This window comes from Schizosaccharomyces osmophilus, chromosome 1, assembly GCF_027921745.1.
Source record: "Schizosaccharomyces osmophilus chromosome 1, complete sequence".
Taxonomy (NCBI): Eukaryota; Fungi; Ascomycota; class Schizosaccharomycetes; order Schizosaccharomycetales; family Schizosaccharomycetaceae; genus Schizosaccharomyces; species Schizosaccharomyces osmophilus.
This window is the reverse complement of record NC_079238.1, coordinates 710,911-731,211: the sequence shown is the minus strand read 5'-3', so window position 1 is coordinate 731,211 and position 20,301 is coordinate 710,911. Positions and strand designations below refer to the sequence as shown.

General features: G+C 39.9%; 11 protein-coding genes across 11 annotated transcripts; 9 read left to right on the top strand and 2 right to left on the bottom strand.

The window, feature by feature from the left end:
• Window positions 1–19: 19 nt before the first annotated feature.
• On the top strand, window positions 20–2,446 carry ntr1 (RNA-binding splicing factor Ntr1; the record flags this gene model as incomplete). Its single annotated transcript, XM_056179130.1, has 1 exon — window positions 20–2,446. One exon carries the CDS (start codon window positions 20–22, stop codon window positions 2,444–2,446), a length of 2,427 nt encoding a protein of 808 aa, XP_056035668.1.
• Window positions 2,447–2,742: 296 nt separating this feature from the next.
• dsc2 (Golgi Dsc E3 ligase complex subunit Dsc2) lies at window positions 2,743–4,047 on the top strand (the record flags this gene model as incomplete). Its single annotated transcript, XM_056179129.1, has 3 exons — window positions 2,743–2,764; window positions 2,859–2,989; window positions 3,079–4,047. 3 exons carry the CDS (start codon window positions 2,743–2,745, stop codon window positions 4,045–4,047), a joined length of 1,122 nt encoding a protein of 373 aa, XP_056035669.1.
• Window positions 4,048–4,617: 570 nt separating this feature from the next.
• Window positions 4,618–5,347, bottom strand: sod2 (mitochondrial superoxide dismutase Sod2; the record flags this gene model as incomplete). The annotated part of the gene is made up of 2 exons (XM_056179128.1): window positions 4,618–5,166; window positions 5,234–5,347. The coding sequence occupies 2 exons, from the start codon at window positions 5,345–5,347 to the stop codon at window positions 4,618–4,620; spliced, it is 663 nt and encodes a 220-aa protein (XP_056035670.1).
• Window positions 5,348–6,989: 1,642 nt separating this feature from the next.
• Window positions 6,990–8,270, top strand: SOMG_00333 (Clp1-interacting protein Nsk1; the record flags this gene model as incomplete). Its single annotated transcript, XM_056179127.1, has 1 exon — window positions 6,990–8,270. The coding sequence occupies one exon, from the start codon at window positions 6,990–6,992 to the stop codon at window positions 8,268–8,270; it is 1,281 nt and encodes a 426-aa protein (XP_056035615.1).
• A 551-nt stretch (window positions 8,271–8,821) lies between these two features.
• On the top strand, window positions 8,822–9,529 carry oar2 (3-oxoacyl-[acyl-carrier-protein] reductase Oar2; the record flags this gene model as incomplete). Its single annotated transcript, XM_056179126.1, has 1 exon — window positions 8,822–9,529. One exon carries the CDS (start codon window positions 8,822–8,824, stop codon window positions 9,527–9,529), a length of 708 nt encoding a protein of 235 aa, XP_056035616.1.
• A 357-nt stretch (window positions 9,530–9,886) lies between these two features.
• Window positions 9,887–10,448, top strand: rpl2301 (60S ribosomal protein L23; the record flags this gene model as incomplete). Its single annotated transcript, XM_056179125.1, has 2 exons — window positions 9,887–10,058; window positions 10,201–10,448. The coding sequence occupies 2 exons, from the start codon at window positions 9,887–9,889 to the stop codon at window positions 10,446–10,448; spliced, it is 420 nt and encodes a 139-aa protein (XP_056035665.1).
• Window positions 10,449–11,197: 749 nt separating this feature from the next.
• Window positions 11,198–11,852, top strand: ssu72 (RNA polymerase II CTD phosphatase Ssu72; the record flags this gene model as incomplete). Its single annotated transcript, XM_056179124.1, has 2 exons — window positions 11,198–11,280; window positions 11,342–11,852. The coding sequence occupies 2 exons, from the start codon at window positions 11,198–11,200 to the stop codon at window positions 11,850–11,852; spliced, it is 594 nt and encodes a 197-aa protein (XP_056035666.1).
• A 423-nt stretch (window positions 11,853–12,275) lies between these two features.
• On the top strand, window positions 12,276–14,286 carry spa2 (Arf GAP, GTPase-activating protein Spa2; the record flags this gene model as incomplete). The annotated part of the gene is made up of 3 exons (XM_056179123.1): window positions 12,276–12,342; window positions 12,399–12,527; window positions 12,578–14,286. The coding sequence occupies 3 exons, from the start codon at window positions 12,276–12,278 to the stop codon at window positions 14,284–14,286; spliced, it is 1,905 nt and encodes a 634-aa protein (XP_056035476.1).
• Window positions 14,287–14,865: 579 nt separating this feature from the next.
• frs2 (cytoplasmic phenylalanine-tRNA ligase alpha subunit Frs2) lies at window positions 14,866–16,614 on the top strand (the record flags this gene model as incomplete). The annotated part of the gene is made up of 3 exons (XM_056179122.1): window positions 14,866–15,159; window positions 15,360–15,449; window positions 15,499–16,614. The coding sequence occupies 3 exons, from the start codon at window positions 14,866–14,868 to the stop codon at window positions 16,612–16,614; spliced, it is 1,500 nt and encodes a 499-aa protein (XP_056035475.1).
• A 183-nt stretch (window positions 16,615–16,797) lies between these two features.
• Window positions 16,798–18,102, bottom strand: hos2 (histone deacetylase (class I) Hos2; the record flags this gene model as incomplete). The annotated part of the gene is made up of 1 exon (XM_056179121.1): window positions 16,798–18,102. The coding sequence occupies one exon, from the start codon at window positions 18,100–18,102 to the stop codon at window positions 16,798–16,800; it is 1,305 nt and encodes a 434-aa protein (XP_056035470.1).
• Window positions 18,103–19,247: 1,145 nt separating this feature from the next.
• On the top strand, window positions 19,248–20,078 carry png1 (ING family-like protein Png1; the record flags this gene model as incomplete). Its single annotated transcript, XM_056179120.1, has 1 exon — window positions 19,248–20,078. The coding sequence occupies one exon, from the start codon at window positions 19,248–19,250 to the stop codon at window positions 20,076–20,078; it is 831 nt and encodes a 276-aa protein (XP_056036952.1).
• Window positions 20,079–20,301: the final 223 nt, after the last annotated feature.

The window sequence follows — 20,301 nt, the reverse complement described above, 5'->3', positions numbered from 1 at the left end:
ATGCTTAGTGTTCCTCAGTATGAGCGACTTTTCATCAGAAGAATTTGAAGAGGAATTAGATTTTGGGACGCGCCGATCTGGGCCAGGAGAAAAATGGACAGGAGATGGACGCTCTCGACAAAAGGAACGCGCCATGCTGGGCATCTTCGGAAGCGATGAGGAAGAAGACGGATACTATAATCCAGAAGTTAAGAATTTTCGCGTTCCTCCAAAAAATATACGATTTGTTGGAAAGAATGAGCAGCTGAAGTCAGAACAAACAGTAACCTCTAGTGATTTACTCGAGGGGACTCATAATACTCCCAGAAAAGAAAAAGAAAACGGTGGTGAGATTCCAAAAATGAAATTTAATACTAAAGGATTCGGCGCAAAAATGCTGGAGAAAATGGGATACAAAAAGGGACAAGGTTTAGGAGCGAATGCCGAAGGTATAGCGGCTCCTGTGGAATCCAAATTGCGCCCAGAAAGGGTCGGTTTGGGTGCAATTCGTGAAAGAACAGAAAAAGAAAGACGTGAAGCAATCCTTCGAGGAGAAATTTCGGACAGCGAAGATGAAGAAATCCGCCAGAAACGAGAGAGAGAAAGTAAGATGAAAAAGAAAACTAAAGAAAAACTAAAGTCTTCTTCCGAGTTGTCAAACGCCTTGGGAGACTTTTCCATTCCACCTGTCCTTGCTAGTATTCTGGATGCCGGCATCAATGAAACGAAGAGGATTGAGGTAACCTCCACTATTTTAAAACCTGGAGCTGAAATCAATGAGAAAGACGTTAATGATTCGATAGACCAACTTTCTCGCCTAGCGCGCGTGGAATCAGAAAATTATGTTACGAGCTGGCAGCAGCTGCAAGCCCGAAAAGCGTACATTAGGATGGAAAAAGAAAGAATTTCAAATGAGTATGATCAAAGAAATATGGAAATTAATCGGTTGGAAAAGTTGCTGGAAAAGGTTGACGAAATTCATGCTGGTATAGCAAATATGGCTGTGGAAGATGTGAATGAATCTGTAGATGAATTAGAAAGAGCCATACAGCCTGTAACATATTTGATTGAGATACTTCCTGTTGAATTTACTGAACCCAACATGCATTACGAACTCGATTCTGTCGCTGTAAGTATTTTGATGGCTGTGGTATCTAAGCCATTCCAGAATTGGGATGTTTTTAGACACCCTTACTTTTTGTTAGAGCATTTTTTATCTTGGAGGAACTCTCTTCAATCAAATGCGTTCCGTCCCAAGACAGATCGTCCTGATACGTTTTTGGATATGGAACTAGAAATGGAAGAAGACCAGTCAGGCCAGGCAAATTTTACTCACTATGAATCTTTAATGATGGCGCTTTGGGAAACAAGGGTTTCTAAAGCATTACGGGATGATTGGAATAGCCGAGATACTTCAAAAGCATTACAATTACTAGAAGCATGGGACATGGTTGTTCCATCTAAAGTCAAGGAAGTACTAATCAAGGATTCTATTCTCCCGAAATTGCAAGATGAAATTAATATATGGAAGCCGTCAATGCGATCACGAAAGAGATCAGCCGATTCTTTGCATCACTGGATATTTCCATGGTTACCGTATTTGGGAAGTTTTTCTGATGACCTTTTGTCGGTGGTCTTGACGCGTCTGTCAAGGGTATTGTCCGGATGGGATATCGGATTTGGGCCGTTGGATGATTTTAGCGCTTGGCGATTTGCATTTACGGATGATATGTTAGACCGTGTATTGGAAAAGACGATACTGCCAAAGTTAGAAAAGCTCTTGCAGGAGAAATTAGTGATTGATCCTTCAAATCAAGATATGAACGTCATATTAACTGTCCTTGCGTGGAAAGATGCCTTCCGGGCCACTGTTTACGGAAAGTTACTGATTGATCACTTTTTTTCGAAATGGCTGATGATTTTGTATGAATGGCTTACCTTTTCACCCAACTTTGAAGAAGCTAGTGAATGGTATAGATGGTGGAAGTCGTTTTTTCCAGAAGACGTAGCGACAAATGTTTATGTACAACAAGGATTTTCCAAAGGTTTAGATATGATGAATGAATCTTTGGAAAACAAAACCATTACTCCACCAACTTCTTACGTGGGCGCACAGATTCAACAAAAATTGGATGGCAACGAAAAGAAGTTGAATGCGCAAAAGCTGGCAAATCAACTACGAGATGAAAGTATTCGCCAAGCTCCAGAAACTGTTAGTTTCCGAGAAATTGTTGAAGATTTTTGTAGTGACCAGGGTTTCCTGTTGGTACCTTTACGGAAGTCGCATCCCCTTAGTGGGAATGCTCTTTTCAGAATTTCTGCTCAAGCTGCAAAGTCTCGAGGGATTACTGTTTATTTAAAGAATGATATTATCTGGATGAAACCTTTCGGTGCTACAGAGGACGCTGTGTTTCAACCTATCGGGTTTGAAGAAATTCCTACCCTCTTGAATCCACGTCCCTCTTGATGAGCCTGCTTTTGTTCTATTGATATGAGACTATGACTTCTTGATAATGCATATTTTTCTACGTTCCTTTGAAGAATGTTTGTTCACTTGTAGAAGCTTCTTGAGCGTCTTTGCTGACGAAGCTATATAAAACAACCTTCGTATTGAAACCCATAAACCCTTTCGACTCTTAGACTTGGGTAATTCCTTCTTCTTGATGCCAAATTAACGAGTCACCACGGTTTTCGTTATCCTATGGCCAAGTCGGTCAGTGTTGGCCATTTGCTTGAGAAACCAAAAGCAATTTCAGAGCCATCATGTCGAGTAGCAGTAATAACGGTAAGTAAAAACCAAAAAATCAGTTTGGAAGCCAAAGTTCTTCAGTTGGTGGAATATTGTCGCATAATCCTGACATAAAACTAACTGTATTCAGTTCCTGCGAATATGGAGATTACGAAATTTCTGTTAATAGGAATTTCTACTGCTGCAGTCGTAGCAGGAGTTTTTGGATTGAAGCCCTATTTCCATATAAATTATACTTTGCATCTGACATCTCACTATCAGGTACTTACTTCTTTGCGACATTGACGAGCTCTGGCTGGTGCAAACAGCATTTGAGGCTCCTCTAATTACATTTGTTAACCATGGTTTAGTACTGGAGACTTTTAATATGGCAATTGGTCTACTGGAATTCAACAGAGGTTCTTCAGGCACTTTTTATACTGTATCAAGCTCGAGACGTGGAACGGTTGTTAGGATCTAATAAATATGCTTCATTTTGCATTTATATGTTTGCAATGGGAACGTTTATAACTCCACTATTCTGTTTTCCCTTAGCCTACTTATTCCATAACTTTGGATACATTCACCCTGGCCCTACCTTCGTTGTCTTCGCCATCCTTTATCAATACTTTTACGTCGTTCCATCAACCGTCTATGTTCGATTCTATAAAATTTTCATCACGGATAAAGTTCAAATGCTATTTCCTCTACTGGGACTAGCCTTATCCAATCCGCCTAGCTCTTTTTTTAACGCCGTCCTTGGATGGACCGTCGGGATGTTTTATTGCCATGGTTTTCTCCCTTATACGTCTTGGCGTTTACCCGCTCGCTTTGTTCCTGCCGTTTCTTCATCTCGTCATATATATATTCGTCCACCCCATACCGATTCCCAAGCACCTTTGGACTTTGATCCCTCTTCCTTGTTTCCTGCATTTGCTGCCAACTTTAATACAAACCTTCGCGCAGATATCAATGCTACCAACGACACCGGTTCTACAAACGTTCCAGATCTTCAAAGAGATACTACACCTCATTCTGATGCTGAAGCTTCAGGTTTCACATCCAGCATACCAAGAAACCCCTCTTTCCGAAGTCGACCTTCTGTGACGCGTCAACCTTCTGCACCTGTTTTGCCAGCCGGACCTGCATCTCAGTTATATGATATGATTAGCGGTCGGTCGGAACGTCCTGAATTGGCTGGTGTGAGAGAAGAAGACGTTGAAACTGTACAAACTATTATGCAAACAACAAGAGCGCAAGCCGTCCAAGCCTTGTCCCAAACTAATGATGTTCAACAAGCTGTCGAGCTTCTTTTAGAACAGCAATCTTACGAATCTTAGAGCTCATATGTTTCATTCCTTTTTTGTTTCTTACTTCCACTTCCACTCGTTATTTCCATCTCATCCAAGGATATTTTTCCAATAGTATCTTGGTTCGAAGATTGCATGAAGCTGTCTTAAATTAATTCATTTTCTATGCGTCCAGTTGGTCATTGTTGCAGCTTCCAAATTGTTGGTAAACCCTTCTTCACGAATACGCTTGATGATGTTGTTGCATATGTCTTTTAATACTAAAGGTTGGAAAGGATTTTTTTACGAAAACAAAGATGCTCTGGTTTGAAAGGATGATCTCAGCAGACACAACTTACTCACTTACAATTAGAATTCAAAATGTAATAAAATATTATTCGAAATTTCTTTTAGTGGACGTTACATAGCTGACGTTAAGACATTTTTTTTGTTATTTCTTTCTAGTTCGTAAGAAAAACAGAGGGGGGGCTAGTAAGTAACCGAGATTCGATAAATCCAGTGACGATCGTTGAGCTTTGAATGCGTCAATAAAGAAGAATGAGTTCAATGAATATATATATACGGATATACATTCACATCCATCAAAAAACGGAAGTTAGCTTAGTTGGCTGCGTAACGGTGTTCGGCTTCCTTCCAGTTCATAACGGACCAGAAAGCCTTGAAGTATTCGGCCTTGCGGTTTTCATATTGAGGATAGTAAGCGTGTTCCCAAGCATCGATACCAATGATAACCTTGGCGTTGATAACGGTGTCTTGGTTGGAGGTGCTAGTAATGTGGAGACTGCCCTCCTTGTCCTTGACCAACCAAGCCCATCCACTACCTTGGATGGCGGCAAGAGCACCGTTCATTTCCTTTTGGAAGTTTTCAAGAGATCCCCACTTGGCGACGATGCTCTTGTGCAAAGAACCATCGGTAACGGGCTTACCACCGCCTTCACTGGTAGGAGCCATGATGGACCAGAATTGGGTGTGGTTAATGTGACCACCACCATTGAACTTGATAGCGGCTTGGAGAGCAATTTCGGACTTCAAGTCAAGGTCGGGCTGGCTCAATTTGTCTTGAGCAGCATTTAAGTTGGTCACGTAAGTGTTGTGGTGCTTGTCATGATGTAATTTCATGATGGTTTCAGAAATGGCAGGTTCAAGAGCCTAAAAGGGAACTGGTTAGAAATATAGATTCTATATGTATGACTAGAAACAAAATTGTTTTTCATACATTGTAAGCATAAGGCAAAGGGGGTAAAGCGGCCTTGCCATGGAGTTGTCTAACACCAGAAGCGGTGAGGTTACGAGCAAAAAGAGAAGCGTTCTTGGAAGCAAAGCGTAACATTGTGATGAGATGGAAACGTGGACACAAAAAGAAAAGGCTTGAAGTCAAGCAGTGAAATGTGACAAAAGCAGAATTACAAAAGTTTAGCAACTGTATTTGCAGAGTGAACAAAATCTACTTGCAACTGTAGTTGGTTTCAAGAAGAGGTTGGTAGTTGTTAAGTTCAAGAACATCCGGTTAAACCACTTTTATCGTCATCATATGGTACCAATGAGATGATGCCGGTAGAATACAGGGAATATGCAAAGAGACGTCAATAGAAAAAGATGATTCATATATTTTTCAATGTATGCGCACTATTTTGAACAAACCCATAACCGACTTTGGTCTTCTTTCTTTTTCTTTCCATTGAATCAACTCTGGTCTACCACTAGATGTGCCAATCGTAATCACCAAAAGTGGTCGTGTTCTTTTTTACTTTCTTCAACAGGTAACAATATAACGTCAACGTTAATCTACCACTAAAGCCAACAGAGAATACTCATAGAAGGCTCTGCAGGAAAATGTTGTATTATTTTCATACGATTATCTTTTTTCTGATTGAACAAGTGGATTAAAAAAGAAAAAACTACAAAAACAAACGATCAAACTGCTGCTTCCCACCTTAGAAGGAAACGTTCGCTTAATACAATTGAGTTGGCTTTAGCGAATTTGAAAACATCAAGATTTGCTTTAAATGCGATCATATAGAAAGAAAGCAAAAAAGAGGGTGAACGAAAGAATAAAATGCTTTTTCCTCGGCTCATTTTCAATCAAATAAGTTTCTTTCATCTATTTGTATTTTCTTCTGTGGGCGGCTGTAATTGAAAACAACTATTAGAAGAAACTTCGACAAATGTGGCCTTTTTCTAGTGATTTCTTGCCCGCAAAGGAATTCAACCTCGACTAATTAGCTAATTATGCTTTCCTTTCGTTGATTAAGCTAACAAAGCCCGGTGGTTGCTCTTTTCCCATTTACAGAAATTCCAGTGAGAAAAAGTACGTCAGGCTTAGTTTTTTGTTGTTTCGATCATTAAAAATAGATTTTCTATAGCAAAAACGTTGTCTCTAAACAGTTTTGATCTATTCCATAAAGGGTTCTCCCTACTAGTGCACGTATGTATGGTAACAGAAAAAGAGGTTCCGATCGTTTCATCTTCCATAATCATTACCCTAACTCGCTTGGGAAATGTCCTTCTTCCTATACAATATTAAAAGTAATGCTCTTCCTCAGTCCAACCCTTTTCGACTCCTTGTTTACATTCCATCTGTGTCTGATTCTTTGCTACCTCTAGCGTCGTCGTAGGATTTCAGAAGTACACAAACGAAGACCTTCAAAACTTCATATTCTTTCCATATAGCTTCCTTTTCCTAAATATTTTCAATTATCGGCTTTCTTTGAAGCAGTATATCCCAGAAACAAAAAATAATCGAATAGTCTTCCATATTGCTTGTGCTGCCTTTTTACAGGCATTCTTCCTTCTTTTTTTATCTTTACTTTAGAAACACTTTTATAAGGTTTGAACAGAAAAAAAAAAGACCACAGAAGCAGGTTTTTTCATTTTATTCCAACTGAACGGTTTCAAGGTCGTTCTCTTTGAATCATTCATTCTTATTCCAATTATTTCTAGTTATTCAGTCATTTTCTCTTTCAACAAAAACTATGGTGGTCCCTTCACGCTTTTCGATGACAGATGTAACTCCTTTTCTCACTCTCCCGTCCATTCCTTTGTCCTCCGTCTCGCCCAGTCGACCTTCGTTTCATAGTAGTTTGGCTTCTTCTCCTCTTCGGATTCTATCCCCCTTTAAACCGCCATCCTCTTCCCTCCCACGAGTTGCTAGTCCGACCAAAGTAACGTCCCCGGCCATGATGAGTTCCCTTCAAGAGAAAACTTCTACGCCTATAAAGAAAGTAGATCTCTCTGATGATGGCTCACCCTCTCCGAAGAACTTTGTCCCGACGAAAGCTTCTGGTAAGGAACAAAAATTGACATCTTCTCCCAAAGTATCTTCCAATCCTTCATTGACTTCAACGCCTCCTGGAATCTTTGAGCAAGATCATTTTTTTTCGGCCCGTTCAAAACGGAAAAATAATCTCTTTTTTGTAGATGAAAATGGCTCTAGTCGTGTCGTCCTCGGTACTCCTTCGCGAGTTCCAAGTCCTACCAAAACAGGGTCTATGCTCAATTCTCCACCCTCAAGAGTGGAACTTAATCGTTCCCCAAACTCCAGTGCATCTTCGATTCATTCTCCACCTTTACGCTCCCCAGTTCGTTCTTCCGTGCGGACGCCTTTGTCCCCTCCTTCCAGAAAAAGACTGCGTGCCAAAAACGAACCTGTTTCTCCTACCCCCGCTTCTCCCAGCCCTCCACCGAAACTTCCATCTGTCTTGGGTAGACCGAGGCGGTTAGCTGCTATGGAAGCTAGTCCTGCCATTCGAAGAGCTTTGGTTTCGTCAAGACCGACAAAGCCGGTCTCGGACCATTCCTTAAAAAGCAAAACGGATTCCCAATCAAAAGAGAAACAAAGTTTTTCCAAGAATATGAAAGAAATGGCTTCTTCTGGTGGTAAATATACAGAAAAGCCATTGCAAGAAAGAAATGTTGAAACTTTGGGTACATCTGACAAATTTGCAAATTTGCTACGAGACGTCCACTCTGAAGATGGAACAGTAGATAAAGATGACCATCATCCTGACTCACTTTCGAAAAAGAGACAGTTTCGACAGGCGAAAGCCACTGGACTTTCCCCGAGACAAACCGATCCTGCTAGTATCAAGCCCGTCAACGTGGAAGCCAAAAAATCCCCCTCCAATTCAAAGCGGAAAGTGAAATGGTCCAAGAAATTGGTGCATGGCACCAGCGACGTAGAACCGACAACTCTGTCTCGTCCGTCCAAGTCAGAACCCTCTAAAAGCTGCCTTGCTTCTAAATCAAGGGAGTAACTTTGTTCTCTGGATTTTTTGTTCATCATGTTGTATAAAAACTCTGAAACGTGTAAGTTTTGTCGATTACTGCCTAACACTGGATTCGTGAAAGCGGAATGAATTTCATATCAATTATTATTTTTGCTATAAACCTATTCATCATGATTGAAACAAACAAAATGTATGCTCAAATTATTGTATTTAATTCAATCCTTGTCATGCAGAAGGCTCCTGTAGATTGGGAGCACTTCTTTTTTATTATTCACTTTTAATGATTATTCGCTAAGGTCCGAAATTCTCTGATGAAACCATGGGTAGGATATATTGTTTGGATATTTTCCTATGTCCATTTCCTATCGGCTATATGTGTGTTATAGTATTATATTTTTTGTTCATTAATAAAGTAATATATGAGAATTCTTAAAGCAGCAATTAAATTCTATGATCTTCTTATGGATTTTTTGTTCACATACTGTGCGAAGAGTGTACTTCCACTGATCTTTCTTTGAGTTGACTAAATGTAAGAACCTTTGGACGTAACAAGCAAGAATATTTATTTATTATTAAGTATGCGCAGAATTCTAATAACAGGTGGGAGTAGTGGTATAGGAAAACGAATTGCTCAACTATGGAGTCAGCAAGGTCATCAATGCCATTTGGTAAGCAGAAGTGAAGAAAGACTTCAAGAGACAATTCGCTCATTGTCCAATATTCAAGGTCAGTTTCATAAATATACTGTGGCAGACGTTTGCACGGACATGAATAGCATTTCGAATCTTGTTGAAAAAGAGACGTTTGACACAGTTGTCCATGCTGCTGGAGTTACGCAATCAAGCCTGTTGGTTCGTACTAGTGAAAATGAAGTGGATAATATCATAAATACAAATTTGTTGGCTCCTATGAAACTCTCAAAGATTGCCGTCTCTATATGGTTGCGCCAACGAAGTCCAAAAGACAGGCTTATTCTTTTTCTATCATCTAGGCTAGCAAACTACTCCCTTCCCGGAACGAGCGTTTATGCAGCATCAAAAGTGGCATTGGAAACATTCACTAAAGTACTAGCTACCGAAGTGGCAGCCCGGGGAATCCGAGTGAACGCTGTTGCACCAGGATACACGGACACTTCTATGCTAAATGAGCAAATGCGTCAAATCGCGAAGCAACGTGTCCCGTTAAAGCGTTTAGCTTCTACCGATGAGGTGGTGGATGCTTGCACGTTTTTGCTAAAAAACTCTTATGCAACTGGCACAATATTGCCAATTAATGGAGGACTTTAAGACGCATGATAAATTTACTTTGCAATGGGTTCTGGGATGCATGAAATGTTGAACGGCATAGAATGAAATTTTCTGTACGCTACACCAAGAAATTGTTCAGCAAAAGTAAATCTTTCTTTTTTGAATTCATTCCTTTAATACCTGTACCGTGAACGACTTGTCAGCTGGTGCAAACATTTGCTATTTTCCGCCTTTTCGTTTTTGTTTACATATTGTTACTTTACACAACGAACAATTAGCTCGTTGCGCTTTGCTATTTATTTTAGCGAGAGGGAACGAAGAGGTGTCAGAAAATGAAAGACAGTCACACCGGACACAAAACAAGCATAGCAAGTTTCTACTCTACACAACATAACGATGTCTCGTGGACGCGGTGCAGCTTCCGGTACTAAGTACAGGATGACCTTGGGTCTCCCTGTTCAAGCCATCTTGAACTGTGCTGATAACTCTGGTGCCAAGAACCTTTACATTGTTTCCGTTTTCGGTACTGGTGCTCGTCTTAACCGTCTCCCTGCTGCAAGCTGTGGTGGTAAGTAAATGAAATATAGCGAGTGAAAGGTTTGCTATACAAACAATTGTTGGCCCTTTTTAACAGAGAAAAGTGTCATAAATTGCTTGCTTTTCACAACTTTAATCTCGGCACGAAAAGGTTTTGTACTAACGCTTTCTAGATATGATTCTTGCTACTGTCAAGAAGGGTAAGCCTGACTTGCGTAAGAAGATTATGCCTGCCATTGTTGTTCGTCAACGCAAGGCCTGGCGCCGTAAGGACGGTGTCTTCCTTTATTTTGAAGACAACGCCGGTGTCATTGTCAACCCCAAGGGTGAAATGAAGGGATCTGCTATCACTGGTCCTGTTGCTAAGGAATGTGCTGATCTCTGGCCCCGTATTGCTTCCAATGCAGGCACTGTAGTTTAAAACTTGTTCCGTGAATGAAATTTTGGGATTACGAGACTCTAATGTACTATTGATTATAAAGTAAAAAGTTGAAATAACATGTAGCAGCTTTAACTGAACGCTATGCATGAATCATGTTCATTAAAATGTTCCCTACTGGAATTAGTACTCGCGTACTTCTTGTTATATTGGCTAGTGGATAATACCGGTATCTTCCGCTCTACTACTCTCACAAAACCACATTTACCGATTCACTTATTGAATACAACTGTTCTTTATTGGCTTTTAATCTCAAAATTTATTGTATACCTTTTTGGTACTTTTTTCCCGCGTACAGCGGTTGTCTCAAAGGTGAAACATCGACTATATTAGAAAACACGATCAGACAAAGAATATAAGGTAGCTTCGGTTTTGTCTACAGTGGTACAAACTCAATGACTGAGCGTGTATCCTTTGGACAAATGCCAAAAGTCATCATATCGCATTTGTTTATTTTGTATTAGAAGTGTCTTTATATATCAATGTATCCTAAAAAGCAGTCACGTTTTTTCAAAATGTTGCACCTTGTTAAACGTTTACCGCATAATATCATGACGCGTTATTTTGAAGAAAGAATGAGAAAAGCATCGCGCTGCCTTTAATGGAACACTCAGTGCAGTGTAAATAAAACTCGAAAATAAAGCAGTTTACGCGACATTCGGTCCTTTTTTGGTGTAAAAAAGGAAAACAAAGCGTCGATAAGATTACTGTTTAGAATTGACGCGAAGACGATGGCTCCAAATACACAGCTTGAGATCAGTGTCATTTGCGCTTCGAATCAGAACCGCAGTATGGAGGCACACAATTTACTCAAGTACGTTACATTCGAAATTCCTTATTTGTTTCGAAGATTATGCTAATACTCAATGGTGTAGAAATGCTGGTTACCAGGTGGATTCGTTTGGTACAGGAAGCGCAGTACGTCTTCCGGGTCCAAGTATCGACAAGCCCAATATTTACCCATTTGGATATCCTTACGATAGTATTTATAAAGAGCTAGAGTCGCAGGACTCTCGTCTTTATACGGCGAATGGGCTCCTTAAAATGTTAGACAGGAATCGACATATCAAGCGTGCTCCTAATCGCTGGCAAGACCAAGAGTTTATATACGACGTGGTAATCACTTGTGAAGAACGTTGTTATGATGCCATCTGTGAAGACATGTACCGTCGAGGTGAATCAAAGAGTCGACCTGTCTACTTGATTAATGTCGATATAAAAGACAATCACGAAGAAGCAAGCGTTGGAGGCAAGGCCATTCTTGATCTCGTGCAACAGTTGACAGATGCCAAGGACTCTTTTGAGGATGAATTTACCAATATCATGGCTCAATGGCAAGCCAAACACCCAACTCTTCCTGCTCTTTATACGATTCATTTCTTTTAATGAATTATTCTTTAGGTTTCGGTATTAATGGTTTTTACACCGCTCCGTTTTGTTCGAACTCGTTTTGCTTCGTTATCTTGATTTTCTGTAGTGAAACGGATTGCGCAACAGGTTCCTATTCATCACCTTCGTCCTTTTCCTGCATGCTGCTGTCTATATGGAAAGCTCTTTCTGCCTAACCAGTCTCCTTTTGAGAATCTTGAATTTGTTGCGTTCCAGTCCTCTTCATTTTTTGCTACTGTTGACGTAATCGTTCAGTTTCTCTTTTTTGGTTTGGACACGCTACGTTGACTCCAAGTTCCTTCTCTTCCATCGCTTCAGCACTTTCAGGACATTCCAAGGGTCGAAGGGAGACTTTGTTGTTCATTTTTCTCATCCATCATTTGTAAAACGCCCTTCTTCCCTTTTCAATAGTGCTGTAGGATGCAGAATATCATAATTCGTCAGTATCGCTTTCTTGCAAAATACCTGGAACCTGAATTTTTTAAGGGTAAGCCTTGTTCGTCTTCTTTTTGATAAGATGAGTATTAACAAACGAGTTTTTAGAACCTGCTCTTCGAAATGCGAATGCAAGACCCCGTGAAAAGCTTCAGCGATTATCTCATGTACAATTTAGTGAGCTCTTAACAGATGTCGCCGATGAATTACAAAGAAGGATTAATAATGATCCAAAAGGTAACGAAATCTAAAATTTTTATAATGAAAAAGTACTAATATCTGTTTAGTTCCATTTTTACCTCCTGTGGAATCGTATCACCCCAAACGAAACCATGCCCGCCAGAAATTGGCTAGTCTGGCTCCATCGAGACTTCGAGACTTATGTATGGATGTATACTTCGAGGTGCAGGCTCGCTATAGCAATGCACTCAAAGAAGTTGATACCACTCCTTCTATAGCCCAGCCCAATCGGACAACTTCACATCCTCAGGTGCCTTCTCAAAAGAACCCTCCAGCAGTCCATGGCTCAAAAATCGAGGGGCCTTCCTCGTCTTCTTTGCATCCAACTGAACGTAGAACTATAAGTTCGCCAAATGTAGTCCATCCAAAAGCGGCAAGCCGTGAAGTACCGTCTTCATCATCCCATGCTTTGCCAACGGTGCCGGATGCTGTACCAAAGAGTTCTCCTCGTCGTGTACCCGAAGATTCCCCAACCAAGTATTTAGCTAAGATTGAGATGTTGGAGAATAATCTCGCGAAATCAAATTCTCTTTTGGATGTTTCAAAAGCAGAAATTGAGTCTCTGAAAACCAAAATGAATTCTGACGCTGTTCATCATAAAAGCAAATTATTCAATATGGAGGAGAAACTTCATGAAACGTCGTTACAAATCACCACTTTGAACGAAAAGCTAAAAGAAGCTCAATTAACAAGAAGCGCTTCTCCTGGAGGTGTTGATGGTGAGTTTGACAAAAGCTTAAAAATGATGCAAGGGCTCATATTGTCGGAGACAACAAAGGTGCATCACATAAATGAATTAGAAAGATCTTTTGAAGCCCAAAAAGACGAAATAGAACATTGGAAACGAGTCGCTGTTAATGCTAAAGCTTCTAAAATTGATGACGATGTTCGCTTATTTACAATGAACACTGTTTCTATGAAAACGGTTCGTGAATTGTTGTCTCCAAATGGTATCGTAGACGAGCAACTGTACGTTCGCTATTTTGTAGAGATGAACGTATTTGTATCGTCTTTAAGAAAAGATAATCCTTCGCAGTGGATGTTGACTGCTAAAGATATTGCCTTGACCCTTGAGGCTATCGTTTCCGGTCTTCGAGAGGCAGTTCTCACGAAAGAGTTACTCGGTTTAGGTAGTAGTATAGATGATATATGTACCTTCACCAATAATTTGATGCAACAAGTTCGAGTTGCTGGTTCTAACGGTGCGTTCCCAATAAGTCATATTGATGCTTCTGCTTGTTCCATTAGCGTTACTTTGTTGGAGATTGTGAAAAAGTATGGTCTGTTGGATTCAGGTAAATCTTCTGCTTCTTATGCAAGAACCTCCCTGCATCCCATAGATGATTTAAAGAACCTTTCTGCTGCCAAGGCAATACTCGCTGATAAAACAAGGCGATACAACGAGGTAAACCAACATGTCTTGAATGCTATTAGTGATGACAGAGCAACTTATGAAGTGCAGCAACTTATTCACATTTTGACCAGCATTATCCGAGATACTTTGTTTGACGTCTCTGCTCCTTTGGAATTGATGAGAGACCGTAACGCATTTGGAATTATTCATGTGTCTCTACAAGAATTACGAAAATGTTGCATGCTACTGTGTGATTATGAGGATCATGAGCAGCCTTCCAATACTACAATTCCCCCGCTGACTGACCTTGCTTTTACTACGGCTAAATGCTTCAAAAACATTCTTCGATCAATTGAGGATGCTGAGTTCACTGTTCAGAAAACCCAGTTTTCCAGTAAATAAAGTATTTATTTCGAGTCAATGCCAAAGATATGCATGGACCCGTGTCAGTTGACGAAAATTTTGCTTCTTATTCTTCACTCTTTATGTATACAATAACAATTCCAAAAGGAAAATGGACTTGTTTTCGGTTTGTTCGAACTTAGCTGGATAGTTGAAGCATCGCTTTGTCTTGTCGAGCTTTATGTTCCATTCTAATGATAATAATTAATGTATGGGTTCATATTTAGTAAAGTGTAATAATAGGAAGTAAGCGCAAGGAGAGCTAGCTGTCATTGTCATGAATAGAAATTGATAAAGATGTATCAATAACTAAGCATATAATTGTTTTCGTGTTTTTTAAAAGCTTAGCACACTAGTAATTTCCGATGGATGGTTGTTGTAATTTTACTAGATTGGAGAAAAAAAAATTTCCTCAGGATTGTCAAAGGTTGTAAGAACAAAACGGCATATCAATTAATTTATTTACGAAAACTTTATGAATCTATCTAATAAAGAAGGAAAGCCAGCGTTTGAAACTTCTTGGTGAGGTGTTGTGCACGTTGGAAATTTACCAACTGCCAACACCACAAGACCAACAGGATGTCGAAAGTCGAAGCACTTCAGGTTCTTCTACTTAAAAAGCTTGACGAACAAAATGAAATCGCGAACACTAGTCATATAGAGTTTGAAGGGAAAAAGCTGACCGTTCAAGATGCTCAGTCGGCAATTTTGTCTTTGGCAGCAAGAAGCATGGTTGAATTTGAGCGTCATGATATCGAGGTATACACCTTAACTGCTGAAGGTGAAGAAATTTTAAAAAATGGATCTCATGAGGCTAAAGTTTTTAACGAAATCTGTGCTTCCATGAGTGGTCTTAGCATTGGTGAGTTGAAAGTATGTTACTGAACACGGGAGGTCAAAAAATGATCAATCTATCTTTAGGGGTTTGTTCCCAGTTTTAGTTGCGCGTTATATTTTATAATTGACCCGCACTGGCTTTTCAAATTGAAAACGGAACACGGTATTCTCTTACCTCCAAAAGAAAACGAATGAATTTACAGCATAGAGAACTGTTTCAGCTGACTCTTTTTTAGGACAAATTGGGAAACACAGCAGGTCTTGGTCAAGGCAGAGCTTTCAAACTTGGTTGGATCAGAAAGGATGGAGACAAATTGATAAAAAACGTAAGAAAATTTCTCATTGCTGTAGTGCTTACCAATATTCTAATTTTAGACTGAATCTATTGAGGATGGCACGCCCAAGTTGTTGGCCGAAATAAAAGAACATGGTACTCACAAAGATACAAAGGCTCTTAACGATTTGAAAAAGCGTAAATTGGTTGAACGCAACAAACTAATGTACTTTTCTTTAAAGAAGGGGCCCCACTTCTCTCTTACTATTGAAAAGCTAAATACTGATTTGACCGCTGATATGATTACTTCTCGCTCTTGGGAAAATGCCAAGTTCAAAGACTACAACTTTGCTGCTGAGGGTATCCCTCCTGCTGGTGGTTGTCTGCACCCTCTGATGAAGGTCCGTGAGGAATTCCGCAAGTTTTTCTTTGAATTGGGTTTTGAAGAAATGCCTACCAACAATTATGTTGACAGCGGTTTCTGGAACTTTGATGCTTTATTCGTTCCTCAGCAGCACTCTGCTCGTGATGTTCAGGATACTTTCTTTTTGAAGAAACCTGCTTTTACTGATAAGTTACCTGATCTTGACTACGTTGCTCGTGTTAAGGGCACCCATGAGAACGGAGGCGAAACAAGAGGTATTGGTTATCGTGCCCCTTGGTCTGAAGAAGAAACTCGTAAACTTATTCTTCGTACTCATACCACCGCTGTTTCAGGCAATATGTTGTATAAGCTTGCTAAAAATGGTTTCCACCCTGCAAAATATTTCTCGATTGATCGTGTCTTCCGTAACGAAACCGTTGACGCTACACATTTGGCTGAATTTCATCAGGTGGAAGGTGTCATATGCGATAGGAATCTTACTCTCGGGGATTTGATTGGTTTCATGGAAGTCTTCTTTGCTAAAATGAATGTTCGAAACTTACGCTTCAAGCCCGCCTACAATCCCTATACCGAACCTTCTTTGGAAATTTTCTCTTATCACGAAAAACTTGGTAAATGGGTTGAAGTCGGAAATAGTGGTATGTTCAGACCTGAGATGTTAGAACCTATGGGTCTTCCTAAGGATGTTCGTTGTCTCGGTTTTGGTCTTTCATTAGAACGTCCTACAATGATTAAGTACGGAATTTCTGATATCCGTCAATTGATGGGACCAAAGGTGAACTTGGACTTGATCCAAGCAGGCTCTGCTGTTCGTTTAGATAGAGAGGATTAGATAGTTCCGGCCGTTTGTCTGTATAGATTTATTTTTGGTACTACATTTTGCATTTATGCAGGTTTTAATAAAATTGTATAGGCTGAAATTACGTAAAAAGATATTGACTAGATGTATGTGTACATTAAATCGAAAAAGAAAGGCATGTCATTTAATCATAAATATAACCGTTATTATATAAGTCTACCCATTAACCCGAACATCTAACACTTTATCAAGAAATTCATCATTAAGGCGGTCATCTTCTTCGTCCAAATGACCAGTTAAGTCTGGAGGAATTTGCTGCAATTGAACACTCGGAGCACTACCCAAATAGCGTAATTGTTCCAACGCGCGTATCCTAAGGTCCTCTAACATTTTGGGTGAGTTTTTGTTTTCAATTTTTGTTATTAATTTTGGATGTAAAGTGTAATCGGGAGAAAAAAATTCATAGTAAGAAGTATCTTTCGGTAACTGTGAAGGAACCGGTTCGTCCACACAGATAGAGGTTTCATAGCACCAAGCCCTAGCGACATTCCGAAGAGTGTATCCACCGCCGCCAACAACAAGCATGGGGATATTGAAGGACTTCGTAAACTTTACGCATTCGCCATGAGCACGGATGCTAAGATTAAAAACACCTAACCTGTCATAACCTAAGGAATCGGCTCCACATTGAAGTACGATAGCCGAAGGCTGAAATGTGTTGATCGTTGGCTCGATGATAGATTTGTACAAGCTCGTGTATTGATCATCACCAATACCATCGTCTAATGGTACATTCATCGCAAAATACTTTCCGCCTTTGATTCCATGTTCGTCGAAATTTCCCGTTGCAGGAAAGAAGTCACCATTGTATTTATGAAAGGAGACGGTTAAAACACGATCAGATTCGTAGAATGCTTGTTGGACACCGTCTCCATGATGGATATCAATATCAATATAAAGAACTCGAGGAAAATAACGTAGCATATTAAGAATGGCCAAGACAATGTCATTAACATAGCAAAATCCACTAGCTTCTGCTCGCTTTGCATGATGAAGTCCGCCGCTCCAATTAATGGCAATATCCGTTTGTCCTTGGGTTAATTTTCTTGAAGCGTCCAGACTGGCACCCGCAGACCTTTGAGAAAACTCATATACACCGTCAAAGATAGGACAGTCAGCGCCAATATTAAAATTCTGGAATGTATCAGCATACGATTCAGCATCGTCGGGAGTGATTTTTTGTAAAAAATTTAAGTAGTCTTCTCGGTGAAAGCTAGCCATTTCGTTGAATGTAGCTTTCCTAGGACTATAAACATTCATTTTGTCGTGCAAGCCGTACCCCATGACAAGATGGTTAGCAATCGTGATACGATGTGGTTTCATAGGATGCTTGTCACCATAATGATAATTTCCGACCTGCTCATCTAGATGGTATGTGACTTTGCGCTTCTGTGGGCGAAAACTAAAGAAAGAGCCATACTCGACATCATTAAATGAAGTATCTGTCTCTTCCACACTCATTTTCTTTTTTCTCAGATATTCCTTAAACAAACAGGCAAACAAAAAACCAAACCAAGCAAATACCTAGAACAAGGGAAAAGAAAAACTTGGCGTATGAAGGTGAAATCAAACAGAGAAAGACAAATTTGAATCGTATGAACGTCGCGTTCTATAACGAAAGAAGAAAAAGGAGAGGATCTTGAGCTTTCTTGAATTGAAGCTTTTCTGGCTCTAAAAAAATATGTAGAGAAGCTTTAAACCTTATAAATAACTATTTACAACCTCAATTGAGAAATGAAACAACGAAAACAGCGTAAAAAGACGCAAATGAAAATTGAATTGAAGGTCTTTCAATATTCACATAAAGCAACTAGTTTAAAAAAATTAATCTTGGAAAAACCATAAAATAAAGCACATTTTTATGCTTCTTTGCAAACAATTGGAAACGTGCAGTTGACAGCTATTTTGTTTACAGAACTTCTTGCTACGTCGTGATATTTATTTAGTGTGGTTTTCCGTTTGCGGTATTCACTTACCACTTTCGTTCCAATACGCTGAATGATTTTTTTTTCAGAGCAAAGCAATCAGTTGAAAGTGCTTCTATATGTGCGAAACCAGAGAGGAAGAAGAATTTGTAGACTCCGAAGTATCTTCTCCTCTTCACCTTTCTTCTACGAAAGCGTTTTGTCGTTGATTTCTGTTTATTTTTATGTAGCGTAGTTTAAACAGTGGCCAAAGTAACCACCAAAAAAATTGTCAGAAAAAGCGAAAAGGCTTGTAAAACAGGTTTCAGGCTTGTAAATCTTTCGGCTGATTCAGGATTGTTTGTTGATTTCCTTTCGTCTGTTTTTTTCTCTTGTTGAAGTGTACCATAGGATTGTAGCTTTGCTGAATTTCGAAGAGTCGCCCCCCTTTGGAGTCCGCTGAAAAAGAAGAAGTCGTCGAATTGACTTTTCTCGTCCTCTACCAACATTCATAGAATATTGCCTTGGTGATTCTTACTCTTGCTATTTTGTAGGTATATTTAATTCTGGTTTGCTAGTTGTTTGTGAGTGCTGGAACTCTTAGGGTTTGATTCTATGGTGGAAAAATTATTTATTGTAAACATTGAAATTCAGGTTTATTCGCTGAAAAGCACTCATTCTCATTGAAGTTGAAAAGGTACGATGGCTGACGAAGCTGTTTACGTCTTGACAGATTATTTGCAGTCCTTGGATAATCTTCCCGATGAAACCAAGCACATATTCGATGAGATAAGTGTCAAGGAAATGGCGCTTCATGATTTAGGGAAACAAATTCAAACAGCAGACCAACAAATTCAATCGCATGTCAAATCTCAGGGTTCGCACATTCCCCATCCCAAAGAAGAGTCTTTTTACACCTCTATAAGAGAAAAATATGAAAAGTCCATTATTATTCAGAATGAAAAGGTTCAACTCGCAGAGCGCGCACGAGCAGTGTTAATGAGACACATAAAACGCTTGGATGATAAGCTTATGAAGTTGGGTCCTGGATTTACCCCGGCGGAATTATTGAATCAAGCGAATGACCTGACTTCTCTTTCTTCGGTTTCCTTAAATTCTCCTGCTGGGGCTAGTGCTCGTCAAGCTCCCGTTCAAGCTCGCAATGGTGTTGGACGGCGGCAAAGTTCGATTTTCGGTCGAACTGCTTCTCAAAATGGAGGATTCCAGCAGGGTGTGGTGGATGGCGTTGGCGCTGGTCGGCCACAAAGACCTACAGGTACAATTTCCAAAGCACCCAGCGTCAAAGCCGGAGCTGCTGCATATAGTGAAGCAGTGTCTGAAGAGGAGGAGGATCAGGAAGAAGAGGATAACGAGAAGTACTGTTTCTGTCAACAGGGATCTTATGGTCAAATGGTTGCTTGTGATAATGAAGATTGTGAACGAGAATGGTTCCACATGGAATGCGTTGGTCTAAAGGCACCACCAGAGGGTACTTGGTATTGCGAAGCATGCCGTGAAAAAATGGGAAATTAATCAAACATTTAGTCGAGTCTTGATTAGCTTTCTTTCATTCAGTTTTGCATTACGATTGCATAGTGGTAGTAAAGCCTTGTTTACGTTTCATACCAAATGTTTCTACTAGATAATTTTTCATGTACTAATAATTATGATTTCTGTCATTCATGGTTGATGTATCCCTGAGTGCGTAAAAGCATCCTCCATTACAAAGCTCTATACAAGAGAAAGCAACAGTCTT